General features: G+C 35.6%; 1 protein-coding gene and 1 long non-coding RNA gene across 4 annotated transcripts in view; both read right to left on the minus strand.

Moving 5' to 3' along the window:
• The window catches only part of LOC121300725 (protein tweety homolog 3-like), an 80,579-nt gene extending 77,626 nt beyond the window's left edge, over window positions 1-2,953 (minus strand). For all 3 annotated transcript variants that reach the window (XM_041229465.1, XM_041229464.1, XM_041229463.1), the window contains exon 1: window positions 1,760-2,953. In XM_041229465.1, the coding sequence (XP_041085399.1) occupies window positions 1,760-1,885 (126 nt within the window). In that variant the 5' untranslated portion in view covers window positions 1,886-2,953. The remainder of the gene's footprint in view (window positions 1-1,759) is intronic.
• Window positions 2,954-12,898: 9,945 nt separating this feature from the next.
• LOC121300610 lies at window positions 12,899-15,328 on the minus strand. Its single transcript, XR_005947545.1, has 4 exons — window positions 15,174-15,328; window positions 13,882-13,927; window positions 13,445-13,587; window positions 12,899-13,160 (listed from the first exon to the last, which is right to left on the minus strand). It is a non-coding gene; the product is annotated as an uncharacterized LOC121300610 (long non-coding RNA).
• Window positions 15,329-15,444: the final 116 nt, after the last annotated feature.

Raw genomic sequence — 15,444 nt, forward strand, 5'->3', positions numbered from 1 at the left:
AGTGGTAAAGATATCTTGTGTATTATTTTTGCTGCCGAAACTGTTATTTCACAAGTTGTGAAATGACTGAGAAAAGTTTTGCTTTAGGTTTGGCATTATCTACTAAAAAGTCAAAACTGTTCTCTGAGCTTGCAAAGGCTTGAAATGCACCTAATGATGGCGTATGAACATTTTAAATTGTTATGTCCACATCACAAGAGAATTTCTTTTTTTTTTTTTTTTAATATGTAGCCACTATGTTGTATCGTAGACTGCATGCAATCCATTATGAACACAACAAAAACCCTCAAGAACAAACAGAACTGTAATAGATTTTAACCTAAGCATATGAAGATCGATGGGAAGCAAGATCTATGCGTCCATAGCTGTGCTCTGTGATGGATTTTCAAAGTGCTTGCTGCCCCCTCCACACTAGACCTTCCACACTCTCCGAAACACCAAGCAAAGGCACCGTCAGCGCTCCTTCCCAATACTGTGCACCAGCAATTAGGGTAGCCAACTGACCCCATAATTCCGGAAGACTAAGACAGGACAGGTTTTTCAACTCCCCTCTCTACCTGCAAATGAATTGATTTTATTGAACATGTAAAGTGAGCCGCTCACGCACTCCACACTCACTTTACTTGTTGATTTAATATCGATTCATTTGTGTTTTAGAGGAAAAAAACCTGACCTGTCTCAGTGTCCTGGAATTATGTGGCCAATTGGCAACCCTAGTTGTCTAGATTACGCTAATGAAATATACAGCAAACACACAGACAAGCAAATGTTCCTCTTTGTGACCAAGCTGCTGGACTTGAGGCCACTTCAAGCATGTGAGCTCCCACCTCTTTTCCAGGAACCTCAAGTGTATGTAGATTGCGTGGCAAAGCGGACCTCCCTACCCAGAGGCAGACCTGCTATGTTATACATTTTATCAAAAGACAGGAAGCTGTCCTGCATTACCTTTTTGAGCCAGCTGTTTCCCATTCTGGTTAATTCCTAACCCTGTAGCATTCTAGGGGATGTAGTCCTGAACCTCAAGGACCACCTTTCCGCCCGCTACTCTGCCACAACTGTTATTCATTGGTTATTACACGCCATTCACCTGAGCCATCAATGCTCAATATAGACAGAAGTGATTACATTTGTGGGTGAAATCCTGATTTATCTGAACAGGTCAATACACCATACCCCATAAAGCCGGATTAGATCCGTAGCTGTTTACCCTTACAATGTGTCCTAGAATACCCATCCTAATTCCCTTCCCCAAGCACGTTTGCAATAGGTGAAGCACTTGAAAAACCACATGCCAATGGATGTTTGTACCTTAATCTATGCTACTTGCAATTGCAAGTGTTGTTATTTCAGTATCTACAGGCTACTGTATGCTTATTTTGGGTGGGCAGGTGGTTGGGTATTCCTCCTCCTCCACCCCCAGCAGTCCATACAGGGTAGGGCACAGAAAGGTGGGTTAGAGACTGGTGTAGGTACTGCAGCAGCAACCAAAACTGACCCTCAGTACCTACTAGTACATATACATATTTAAAACATACTTGGCAGAAAGGTATTTAAACAGATCACCTTTAAATGAAGTACATTATTGGCCAGCCATTTACAAATTATTATTATTATTATTATTATTATTATTATTATTATATTATTATTATTATTATTTATACAACCAGCATTGGCACCTAACAAATGAAATGTTAAAAAACGCCATATTTGATTGTGATCTCTGGCAGTATGACCTGGTATTTATTTAAATCACTCTTACCTCCTGGTATTGAGAATCTTCAGGACGAAATTCACCGCTTATTTGCTCAAACTGGAGATTGAAATGAGGGAGTCTGTGTAACAGGTTCGCCCACCAAGGAGGCGAGTAGTTCAGAACAGCTGCCATGGTTAGCAGTTGAATCGGGATCCGAGGTTGTTGGAACCACAGATTAACTTTGATCGCTGCTCTATTTCCAGGAAGTTCCGAAGTACAGTACTCCAGCTGTATTCTAGTCAACACAGTATAGCTTGAGACCAAGGGAGGTACTCAAGACCTTAACATTCCACGTGTAAATGTTTTAAATCTTAGCAACAGTACACAATACTAATATTCCAGTTATGCCACTTTGATTATGCAACTGAACACTTAAATAAACAGTTAAACTACTCATTGGCGAGATTTGTTGCCTTGTATCGCTGTTGCTGTAACACCCTTATGTTTCATTCGAGATCGCCTAAATTTAGAGAATCTCAATTTCCCCTTCAACAATTTAATTTCATTATATTTCCTACAGAATCCACTACGGGTAGGATGTGATTTCCTTAATCCTGTTTTCGTGTCCCAGCATTGTGTTGATTTTTCTGTCTCCGAATTCCAGGATTATTAATAGCACGACGACTCTGTCTCCAATAAAGCCCAGTGTATCTAATCACATTGCTTAATACAACTAGTGTAGGACACAATCCAAGTTAAGGTACGGCAATGCATTTGTTATTTAAAATAAAAAACGACACTACCTTAACGAGACTTCCTGCCTTCACTTCCAACCATTCAAAACATAATGATCTTGAGTCATAACATTTATTTGCACAATGGTTGTTACGGTTATAAAACCATGTTCTGTACAGGTTATCTCCAAGAAGATGCTCAAATAATTTGCAAGATCTTACTGTCTTGATTTTTCCAGTCTTTTTTCTTCGACAATCACATAGTTCTTTTTTTCTTTCTTTTTTTTTTAATAGCAAATGCCAGCCCTGCTGTTGCGCGGTGCGCGCCCCCGTTCGTTATTGTTCCAATGTTCCCGGGATATTTCTGAGTCGAGTCTGATCTATATACTGTCGTTCCCGTCCCCAGATCCCCTTTCAATTTTTTTCGTCTACATTTGTGTCTTGGGGATGCATAAGTCAAAAAGCGTACAGAGTGAGCAAGAGAGACAACCTACTGCAGCAGCAGCTAGTCTTCTGATTATTAACAGACGATTGCAGCAGGGAGAAAAAATAAGTTTGCTGACCTCTATAGGTTTTGTGTATACACTGCACAGATTTCAGCTTAAAGGGCATCTTGTATTGGCATGCTTTGTTACTTTTGTGTTCCGATTCCCACTGATCAAATGATATTTTAATAGAGGAACTTTATTTTTTAATGCATCCATATCATACACATTACTGCAGTTCAAAAATGTCCATCTGGCTTCTTTCACGAATCATTAGCCATATAAAAATACTCCAGAATTGTATTGCGCCAAACACTAGTTTCCTAAACCCCATTCCCATAGTTTCCTATATTTACTGTTATATATTCTAGAACAGTGTTTTCAACCTGGTCCTGGGGACCCACTGTGTCATTCCAACTGAGCTATAGTTGCAGAGTTCAAGTTACTTATGAAATGTTACAGCAAACTTGAAATCGGCAACTGTTTAAGAGCTGAAAACAGTTAAAAAGGACTAATTAAGCAAATTATCAGCTCAATTAAGGGTCTGGTTAAATAACTGAGAGCTCAGTTGGATTGAAAACCAGGCGCCACATGGGGTCCTCAGGACCAGGGTTAAGAAACATAGCTCAAAATACTATATTATTTTTGGAGGTCGTTTTATGGTATTTTGTTATATGAGTAATGCATTGCATATTCTAGTGTTATGTTCACTCATCAAGTTTAAAGTTGGAGCAATATTAAACCTGTAAACTGGTACTGGTGTAGCAGTATTTATGCAGGACTGCTTCTGTGGCATAATGTAGTATTTTGGGCATAAAATGCAGAACAATAATGTAATACTGTGAAAAAAAGATACAAGCTGATTATCCATTTATGAAATACTTTTTCCTACACCTACAATTAACTTTAAAGAAAGGCATTTCACTAGTCTAGTTGTATATTGTGGTTTCAACTCTCCAGAAAGCAACATCTAAATTTATCAGCTAAGCTTGATATGTTTTACCACTGTGAGAGTTATATTTTACAAGCACTGTTCATTAATGAAAGCACATAACTGAAAAGTTTGCAAGCAAGTAAATCATGCATCATGCATTTACTTTGTTAACAGCATACTTCAAAATTGAAACAAGCTTCAAAAACAGATGTGTTCTTGCATGTAGAATATTTATTTTAAACGCATGTTTCAGATTAAGCACAGTGCTACACACACATTTCCCATAGGAATTATCTTTATGCAGCTGCATGCAGTTCCTGGGCCTTAAAAAAGAAAGGCAAGCAATCAAAACGAATCACAGAAATACTGTTAGAAAAATCTAAATTTCAAACTCGGGTACCTTGATGTACCGATACATGGTTCCTGAGGGGTAATAAAGCCATTCATATTTCAGAAACTGTCAATTTCTCTGTAATCCCAGTATGCTTTTATTAAGAGCTGAAAGTTGCCAATTTAACATAGGCTGTCATTAAACATAAACAACCTGAAAAAATTTTGCTTATAATATTACTGGTGCAATTTTTTTATTCTTGCTTAAAGTAATAGTAGATGTATAATTTATTAACTACAACTGCATAGCTATTTATAAAAAATAATACAGTTATTTCAATATGCATATAAATAAGGATTTGCTTGATTTGCTTATTTGATTGTGAAAGTGAAACTTAATACATGTAGCAAAATATGTAGCACAGCTGTGCAGATTTGAGTGATATTAAAAACCCACTTTCTAAAATTATGCTGAACAGAAAGATCCTCCAAAAAGGATTACACTGGGGTGTGCATAATGAATAACAGTGCACAGTTACTGCATTATAATTAAGATATGATCAAAATAGAATAGAAGCAACCCAGTTTCTTTTCAGTTATAGGCATTACTAAGGCTGTATTCCATTAATGGAGTTAGCCGTGGGAAGAGCACATTAGTATGCACAGCTTGACTCTGAAATACCCACAGCATACTTGAATGTGCTATGAAGTGCATTTTTCAGTTATGTCAAATGGACAACCTATTTTGACAATTTGTTACATTTCTAATCTACCCACTAGGTCTTTGTGGGGAGGCTATGGCAGTGTTGATAGGCTTTGTTACATTGCTAAATTTAAAATAAATTAATAAACAAATTTCTGTCACATTTCGGATAGTTCAATAATAATTGATATACCCGTATTAGCTACATTGCCAAAGGAGCTTTAAACATCTCACAACACACATTTGATTTGTACAAAAAATTTAAATAGTGTAATGTATGTCAATGCAATAAATGTGATACTGCACCTATCTTACCCCAGTGAACCTTGATATTAACCTTGAATCATACGGTACATGACATGTTGCTAGTAATATAATGATATTTCACATTTCAAAAATTGTGTATTTGAATATATGGCCACATTAGAGTTCATTGAAACCATTAACAATATGGTAGAAAAAGCAATACAAGCTCACTGGAATGATGCTCACTGCAATTTACAGTATAATATCCATCAGATGAACCCACTATCTGCCACTTAGGGTGCAATATAGTTCTATAGACAGTAGTGCTGTAGTAATTTTAGGCACAAACAGGGCACTGGGATAAAATTGTATTTCTTATTTATAAATACATGGAGATAAAAATAAATGTCCTTAATTACAGAAAATATGCAAAGACATACAAAGCACTGTACACAAGCAAAAAGCAATTAAAATACATAGAGAAATAAGAGGTCAATAAAAAAAGTATGGTCTTATAAAACAACTTTATTTTGAGTAGTCAACATTTAGACTTTTTTGTGTTCTATTTTGAAGAGAATGCAAGCTTTGAACCCCTTTTTAAAAGAAAAACTTTCTTTGTAGAACCTGTGTAATACTGATGCATTTACCATGATTGTCATGATAATGTTGGTTAGTATATCTTGCACAGAGGCAATCACATGTACAGTGTGCAGTGGATACTTAAAATCCTGGACTTTAATATAAAAGATAAATAGTAAAAATATGTTATCTAAATAGTGGAAGGAAAAAGTTACAAACATTGTGTGCGTGTGTGTGTGTGTGTGTGTGTGTGTATATATATATATATATATATATATATATATATATATATATATATATATATATATATATATATATACACATATATATATACATATATACACACACACACACAGTTGTTTTACAAGAGTGTTATCAATGCATGTGGCTCCATACAGAGGATGTCAGAAGAACAAATAAGAATTTCACTATTTTCTGATTCTACTGTAAATCCACACGTACCACCCCCCCCCCCCCAAACACATACACGTCTTATCTAATAACTAAATAACTGCTGACCAAAAACCAGACATGCTGTAACACAGTTCATTAGATTTGACATTTGCATTTCTGTCTAGAATACTTGTGAAGACTACTGATTTAGTGAATCGTGACTGACTGGAAATAAAGGCAAAGAAGCAAGAAATTAAACAGAGTAAATAAGCTCTACTAGCACTTTTTAACGTCATTATAAAACCAAGCTGTACAGCTCAATACACCATAATTCTGAATCACTGTTTAAACATGCTTTTAAAAGTAGAAGTCTCTTCGTCTGATAGGTCGTGTTGGTGAAACAATGATGTAATCAGAGTAGTCCGAGTCATGGTCGTTACATGGCTGAACAGGGAGAGCCTTAGGCTGGTACTGACTAGATTGTGCTGTTAAAAAATAGAAAAGTGTTAGGGTACCAATTCCTCCTTTGCTGTTGCTGATTTAAATTCAATTAACTCTTAAGGGAAAGACATACAGTACTTTCCTGTGCTTTATTGGTCAATATCAACATCAAAACTGTTTGGAATTGAACTTGGTAAAAATTCCACCTTAATGTTACACCTAGTTAGTTCATTCAACAGTTGCCAGAACAAAAATTGCAATGACGTAACCATTGGTTGCATTTGAAATTATGTTGTCTATGTTAATATGCAAAAATCTATTTGCTTTTTTTTTTTTGGTTACAGAGCTTTGTTATGAGAGATTTACTCAAAATAATACCAAACTTTCAAAAACCAAATGATCACAGCAAGCAGAAAAAGCTCTTGCTTCTGAGCTCTCAGACAGAGGACTAGGAATATCTTTTGTTCACGATGTGTTCCAGTATTCCATTATTATTCATTCCTGAGAAAGGCCTCCTGTTGGATGGGGGTGTATGCTGTCTTTATCCCTTTGTCTCCAACTCTTCATTTTTATCATCAGTACCCACTGTCAGATCTTCTTCTATCTCTTCATCATCTCTAATTGCTACAGCTTTGAAAAGATCTGTCAAAATTAAAGCTCTAAGCACAAATCACACTGGTATTCATTTGCAAATGTTTATGTTCATAGATTTATTTAGCCGTTGAATTTTTAGGTGTTTTTGGTAAACTGTGTCTTTTTCATTCTCCACCAGAAATACAATCTGCTATGCTACAGTGTATATTAGATTACCTGCGCCTGTTGGATTAGTACTAGAAGTTTGGAAGGGTCTTCTACTGGGTGCTGTGGAAGGTACTATGCTCTGTTCTCTAGAAGAAACAGGGCTCTTCTTTCTGGGACTCTTCTTTCCACTAACCAGACTGGAATCAGAAGACCTAGGGACAAGGCAAGGCAAAGTTTACAACACTCAGTTAAGTTGAGTTTGCTCAAAAAGATTTCTTGCAACTGTAAAAAAGCAGCAGCTATTAACAAAACTTAATTACCATAACATAGTTCCAACAAAAGAAGGATATATAGTGCACTGTTGTACTGTACTGTCTTAGGTCTGGGTTATACAGTACATGAAGCCATCCTGTGGCTGTTGCTGGGTACTGCAATGCTCTCAATCCACTGAAAGACAGCAATACCAGAAAATCTGTATTGACAATTTGAAAAAAAGAACAAGTGTTCTGAGTTTTGTGAACACTTCCAGTACAAAAGTGACTCAGTTTGTTTTCTTGTCACAACCCAGACCTTTTTAACATTAAAATAACTTCTTTCTTAAAATATACACTATACAAAACAAGTGAAATTATCTTGAACGGTTTACGTTCTTCTAAATCTTTAAGGCCCACTATTTGCTTTTGCTTTTGTCCTCTCAAAGCAGACTGAATCACAACAGCACCCTAGAATCTAAAATCTTTGCTACTGCCAGACCACATATTTCATACAGTCATCGCTGTTCATAAATATATTACTGTAGCTGTTGCCTATAGGGGTACTGCTGGGTAATGTATGCTTCACCATTATGACAACTTAATATGTTCTTTTTATATGTACCTTAAGGAGAGGACTATATTTTAATGAGTAAAGATAGAGAGTTGTACAATACTCACCTCATCTGAATCTTCATCTTCATTCTGGGGAAAACAAACAAACATATGGATATTCACAATGATATATAGTACTAAATCACTGGTTTATGTTTTCCTAAACTCTACTTAGAAAACACATTACTGCTTCTGCAGTATATCCGCATTGCAATAAATAAAATGAAAATATATGTTGCACTTTGTGCATTGTGCTTCTGTCTACATGTGTAAGTCAAATATATGGTACTTATTTACATCTATATACCCTGTATCTGTATCTCTCTCTCTCTCTCTCTCTCTCTCTCTCTCTCTCTCTCTCTCTCTATGTAAAACATTCGAATCAACAATTTCGAGATCATTATGAGAAACACTAGGCAACACCGTAAAGACATGATTTGATTGCTGAAAGCCGTCAGCCTCACCTTGTCTTTATACTGGTGCCAGTATTTTTGTATGGTCCAGGCCGCCTTTTGCTGCTTCTGGTTTTGGAGCTGTTCAGAGCCTGCTGACGAGGGCTGAGATGGTGTGTTTCTCTGATCCTGTTCAGGACTGAGACAGGACCTGCACCTAGCATTCCAGGAGGAAGAAGCTCTCTGGCACTGTAAACAAGAATGGGAAGATTATTTTTGAAGATCATGTGAAATCAAATACCACTTAACCCTTCCATGAAAATGGAAGGTTTGTTATGTGGATAAATCAGGGTTCAGACTAATAACAAGCAAATTATTTTTAATTGATATTTCTACCCTGCTAGTTTGTGTGGTCACAAAAAACATATTGTATGTAAACTCTATGCATGTACACAAACTAGCCTTCTAGCAACACGACTGCTCAGCATTCACGCTGCTGTACAATAAGATGTTTTATTAGTCAGAAGCTATAAGAATCATAGCTTGTGCTTTATCTTTCTCTTTTATATCATTGCAACTATTGGGAGATGTTGCATGCTTGCCTTTTAAAAAATGACAGCACTCTGTTTTAGTAAGGAAGCAAGTACTACTATTTTTAGGCTTTTACAGTGCTCTGAAATACTAGGTTTATTTAATGTTGAAACATGTCAGCGAAATGTCCGTGAAACCCTAATTATAATCCTAATTGGGTGACTTGACCATGGGCATATGACTGAATCATTTTTTTTTCCCCACTGTGTTCGGTACTTACTGTCTTTTTTTGATTTTTAGTGACAGGTTCGTCGATAAAAGCAGACATCGTGACGCTTCGCCAGTAAAACCGGACACACAGGCGCACTCACCAAGAAAAACACATGACGCATAACGCATCATATGACTGCAGGTTAACGTGATTGGATAGCCACAAACAACTCACTCAAACAACATGCACTAAACCAGTAGAGTATGCTGTTGCACCACGAGACAGTATAGCAGCTACATATAAATACAAATTTCCTAATGAGAAAATAAAAACATACAAATTTCCTAATGAGAAAATAAAAATGTCACATTTTTCGCCTGGGTTTTCAACGTTTACTCTAAAAATTGGGACAAATGGTATCCCGACAGTACCTCGATTGGGACGCGGAACTTTATCAGAACATATGGTCACCCTAAATGTGACAGATTTCTGCATTTTTATTTAAAAAGCCACAACTACTAGTTTTTGTTTGTATGAAGGAATACTCACTTTTTCTAGCTCTGTGATTCATCTCACCAGCCTTGATTTGCTCTAGTCATTATAACCTGAAATGGAAAACACGACCTTATGTACAACAATTATACACTAATGTTCCCCATAATTAACCAACAATAGTCACTGTGTAGTTGGTTAAGAAATTCTAAATGCAATGAGGAACACTGAACAGGAGTTAATGTGCACCTCTGGCTGAAGCAGAAGGGCTACCCAATCCTCTAGCCTCCTTCAGACATTTATTTTCCTCCTGCATTTTAAAAATATTTTTAGATAATCTCAGGATTGTGGAGTTTAGCACCTTCTGTTGCTTCTGGGTTTCTTTGCTCTCAGATCTGTACAATTAATTATGAAAATTCAGTCCTCAACAAAACCAGATATTTTCTTATTTAACTTTTCTCTGCAGATTCCATATTGGCCAGCATAATACAAAGCCTTTGAATTGAAAAAAAAAAAGAATATAAATCACAATATAGCATAAGTATACATTCAAACTGCTGGCTTTTTAAAATACATTTCATAATGTATTATAAAATACAATTTCATAATGCTTTAAAATACATTTCATAATGCTTTCTCTTGCTATATCTACTAAATGATGAGATTGATGAGATTCTGCTTGATGAGATTCTGGGATCAATAAGCTACTAACAAGCAAACGAGCAAGATGGGCCGAATGGCCTCCTCTCGTTTGTAAGCTTTCTTATGTTCTTTTGTTCTAAAATAACAAACACATTTTATTATTTCAGAACAATTTATATTTAATGTTCTTCCCTGAACCTAAACAACAACAAAACACAGGTTTTTCACCTCCTCATTGTAAGTATCTGTGGCTATCTTCATACCTTCAATATTTGTTGTCTTTAAATCAGTCTGCAGTTCACTAGAAAATACAATGTGAAGGGAAATAAATTGCATTTAGTTATACAATAATCATTAAAACACAGTCTGAAACTCAATATTTTTTATAGGTACATCCTCTTGTTATAATATTCTATAAAATCTATTCACATTTATCTAGGGTCCTGAGTGAGCTACAGTTTTTCATCATGTATTCTGCTTCTTTCCTGTCATTTCTAAATTTGAATTAGTCTACAGAAACCATGTCTGTTTTATTGCATGGATACATACAATGAAAGGGTTCATGGAAAACAATCTAACACTGTTTACCAGCCATTAAATAATTTACATTAAATAGCCTTATATACCAGAATATACAAGTGCTTCAACCTGCGTAAAGCCAAAAAAGTCCAGCCTAACAAGCTGTATAATATACAATGATGAGTATTAAATCTTGTATTTGTATTGTACCTCAATGCTGCATGATATAACAAGTCCAGTTTACCTAAAGTTGATGGTGATGCAAATCTATATACTGCATCACCATAGTCAATTTGTGGCAAAAACATACAAGCAATAAGCCATTTTTTTTGTTTCTACGACATATATAACATGTGCATATCATAGTGACATTTAAAGCATATTCCCATGCCCAACAGATGAGTGTGGAAACATGCACTCCCCTCTGACCAGCACACAGCCTTTCTTCTGTTTCTTTAATACGGTCCTATTAGCATATGGTAATGCATCGGTAAATAGAAACATGAGAAGCGAATGTATTCTATGTGGATATTCAATATGCACATAGCGCAATCAAATTTGAATTGGGCGAAAGCTAGTTCCAATAACTGCACACTGCTGGCTCAAATAGTGTCAGAGTAACAGTCCACTCTGGAGTTGGGTTCAATAGTACAAACGTACAATAGTATAGAACCCCAACCCCCCCATCCGCACACACCAGATGGGCGGATCAGTTATGTGTTTTATCACTGTACTGATATGATGGACAGCGGTAGTGTGTTTACATATACAGTTATATGTGTTCTTCACTGCTCCACAGGCATATCGGCATCCAACGCGTACCATCAAAGTATGGAAATGTAGATTGAGAGAAGGATGAAGAGGGGAGGGGTCCTGTCTGTTATGTTTACTGTGTGTTGCCACACATCTGTAAATTAATTGTATAAATACGTCATACACCCATCTTGTGGCCCATTGCTTTACTTGGCTATTCCATAGCTTGCTGTGCATTACGGGTGAGGGGTGGGCAGCTGCAGTTAATGTTTTCCTAAAATCAGACCGGTGATACGATCAACCAATCAAAGACCTATATTTTCTCAGCAGCAGCCCAATCATAAGTTAACTGAGGCGGGACAAACAGTTCTGTTAACTGTAATTTCTAGCCGTTTTTATGCAGCTGTCCAGGTTGCTGAATGTCGGTGTTGCTAATTGTACAGATATTGTTCATTTACTGAGAAATCATAGTAGGCTATAATTAAAATTTTAGGAGCGTATTTAGAATTAATTATGATTCTTACAAAAAAATGGCATAACGAAAAAATCCATTCTGGCGACACTCAAAACCTTACAAATTGGGCTTATTCATGATGGTCAAATGGATGAGTAGAATGAATAACATAATGCATTTCTGTGTATTGTGTATATAAAAATGCTTGACTGATGTACTTTGCAGGTCAATGACCTTGTTATATTTACAAATCAGAGTGTGTGCTACCACAGTTAGACTTTGTCACGGCACGACTTATATAAAAAAAAAAAAAAAATCATTCAGAAAAAAAGACAGTATCCAAAGCTTTTTTTTAAATTATTTTACTTCAAAAAATACAGCTATGTCAGATCAGCTGGCCTTTAAAGAAACCTATATAGTATTTCCTTGTGATACAATACTGTCCGTATTCAATAAAACAGTGCCGTTACCAGTACATTAATTTGAAAACTTGGCACCTAGCTATGGAGCCAATTGTGTATTTGAATGGTCCGTATGTATGTGTGCACGATAAATTGTGTGGTCTCGTCTGCTGTCATATCGGTACATACTGTGGCAACACCAATGATAGCAGCTTGACGCATTACTAATGGTGACTGTTGATCATTCTGTATTCTCGCTTGGCTGTTGTGTGCAGTTGCTATATTGATAGTGAATGCGCAGATGGTTTTGCGAGGCACAAACAGCCCAAATAACTGCTATATTCCAATGTCTCGCAACTGCTTTGTGCCTTTTTGAAATAGCTCTCATTTTGTGCCAAAGCACTATTTTTTTGTGAGGCATAAATTTAGTGAGGGATTGCGCAAAGATCGAAGATCGGGCCCAACATGTTTTGAATGCTGCTTAAGGACAGAGTTCATCCTCCAAGAGTTTCCTTTGTAATTCTTAACTGAAAGTGTTACAGAGCTTATCTTCTTGAGTTCAATGATCCCATTATACATGTCCTCTTTCTCTTAGTAGTCAGTGGTTCCAGGAACATATCCTGAGAACAGAATAATAAAAAACAACTCACTTATATAACAGAGAATATTATAAATTGTTGAGTTAATTGAGTGAATATATCTATATATATATATCTAGATATATATATATCGTACATATATTATATTATATCACTTTTTCGGTAGTTCATTGTAAACACAACACTTTTCGGTAGAATGTGAACCACAAACACATTTCAGATAAAAAGTTCTGAACAAACAAAAAAATATCTATTTTGCAAATGTTCTGAGCCAGACTAGAATAATTCAAATTCAAGCAACATACCAAGTCCACTTGTAAGTGATGCAAGCTCCCAGGGTACTCTAGCCGAAGGATTGTCAACATGCATTGTCCCAGTGCCTTTTTAAGATCTCCAAACTGCAGCTTTTTTTTTGGGTGCTGGTATGTGTCTGAGAGATAAGGAGATTCTAAAGGGAAAAGTAAAATGTGTGATTAAAATGTGGAAACATTAATAACCACAAACAAAAACAACTGTGTTAAAACTGTAGGAATCATAAAAGGTTATGACAGAAAAAACATACAACAGTATTTTTTATGTTAATTACATGAAGAAGATTTTTTTTCAAATATCATTGTTACTGCACATTATTATAGTTCTTGCACGTACAGTAGTTGACAGAGAAGTAGGGGAATGTTAAGGGTATAAATATTACAATGTCACGTATCACATGTTCTATTATGAGTAATACCATGCTTCTTACTTGGAGATTTGGGTGGTTTATGAGAAATCTTCTTTTTCTTTGGTTTCTGAAGAGGGAAAAAGATAACAATTGTATATTAAATGATATGTTTAACTATTAAGTTTATAAATATGAACTACATGATGAGTCATGTTGAGTACTACCACACTTGCAGTATATTCCGTAAATATAACAGTGCATCCCGTATTCTTGTGTGAGTAAATACATAACCATAATCAAGGAAAGTTTAACGTATGATCAGTTATACGGCAGGAAAACAGTTCTAGTTTCTAGGATTGAATGGAAATTAAGTTAACTGATATTTAGTCGCAATGCAAATCTTTACCATTTCGGTCTCAGATTCATAAGTAACTACTGAAATTCCATCTTCCCCCTTAAAATGTAAAGACTTTCATAGTTCATTGACAGACTGGTTATATATTAATATCTTCAATTGGTTTCCACACATCAACGTTCAATCTCACAGGAATATAAATAGGATAATTTTTTTAAATATAAATTCATACAGTAATGAAAAGCAAAAACAGGTAGATTTTTAGTTGATAAGGTTAATGTTTATGGTTAATTCAGTACAAACACACAAGCCCTATTCACCAAGCTTTAAGAGGTAAGTTATATAAAGTTGAATTGGATTATAATTTTATAGTACTAGATTTAGACACCAGATTGACTGAAATAACTTGGAACGTCATATGAAAAATAATTCATCTTTATTCAACTTGAACTTGCATGCAAGCTACATAATGTCAATATAAACCCCAATTAATAACTTTCTTGACTATTTTAAGGAAACACCTGTAACCTACCAAATTTTCAAGTTCTTCATCTGTCATAAAATCACTGGCCGCGACTGACATTATTATAGTTATATGCCAGCAAATGATACATGTGCATAAGTACTGTAGTTTAAATGGCATAGCTGACTTCTAATGACTATTGCTGTACCAGTACAAACAAGTGCAGCATATCTCTAACTTGAAAAAAAACATGCATAGCCTTATTAAAAAAATCAAAAATAAGCAAAAAAAAAGTTGCATCATGCCCACAAATAATGATTACAGATTCATATTTAAAACATCAGCTGTCGACACAAAGGTACTGCTAGTAAAACAACGGACCAGCTAGCTAAACTACAATTTGTAGCACAAAGGATATCTTTCCTTAGTTGCAAACATTTTAATCGTTTGGGATTATTACAATACATTTTACTATATGACGTTGTTAAATATTCTTAAGAAATATATGTATTTTACAAAAACAAAAGCATTTAATGTAACGATTTCTTTGGTCACCTTTGGCTTTTATCTGCTTGGCATTTGGCATCACTGTTTTAAGTAGTCAATAGCAACTAAAAACACTCCCGTACTTTGGGACGACCAAATTAAAACTTGGAGTTTAGTGCGGACTCTTACACTCTGAGACAGCGCATGCTCTCCCGGTAATCGAAAATAACGATTTTAAATACAGGTAGTGTTAAATACAACTTAACCCCCCCCCCCCCCCCCAAAAAAAAAAAAAAAAAAAAAAAACCCACTAATATGCTTTTAATCACAGAACTCCCCT

Source organism: Polyodon spathula, chromosome 26, assembly GCF_017654505.1.
Source record: "Polyodon spathula isolate WHYD16114869_AA chromosome 26, ASM1765450v1, whole genome shotgun sequence".
NCBI lineage: Eukaryota > Metazoa > Chordata > Actinopteri > Acipenseriformes > Polyodontidae > Polyodon > Polyodon spathula.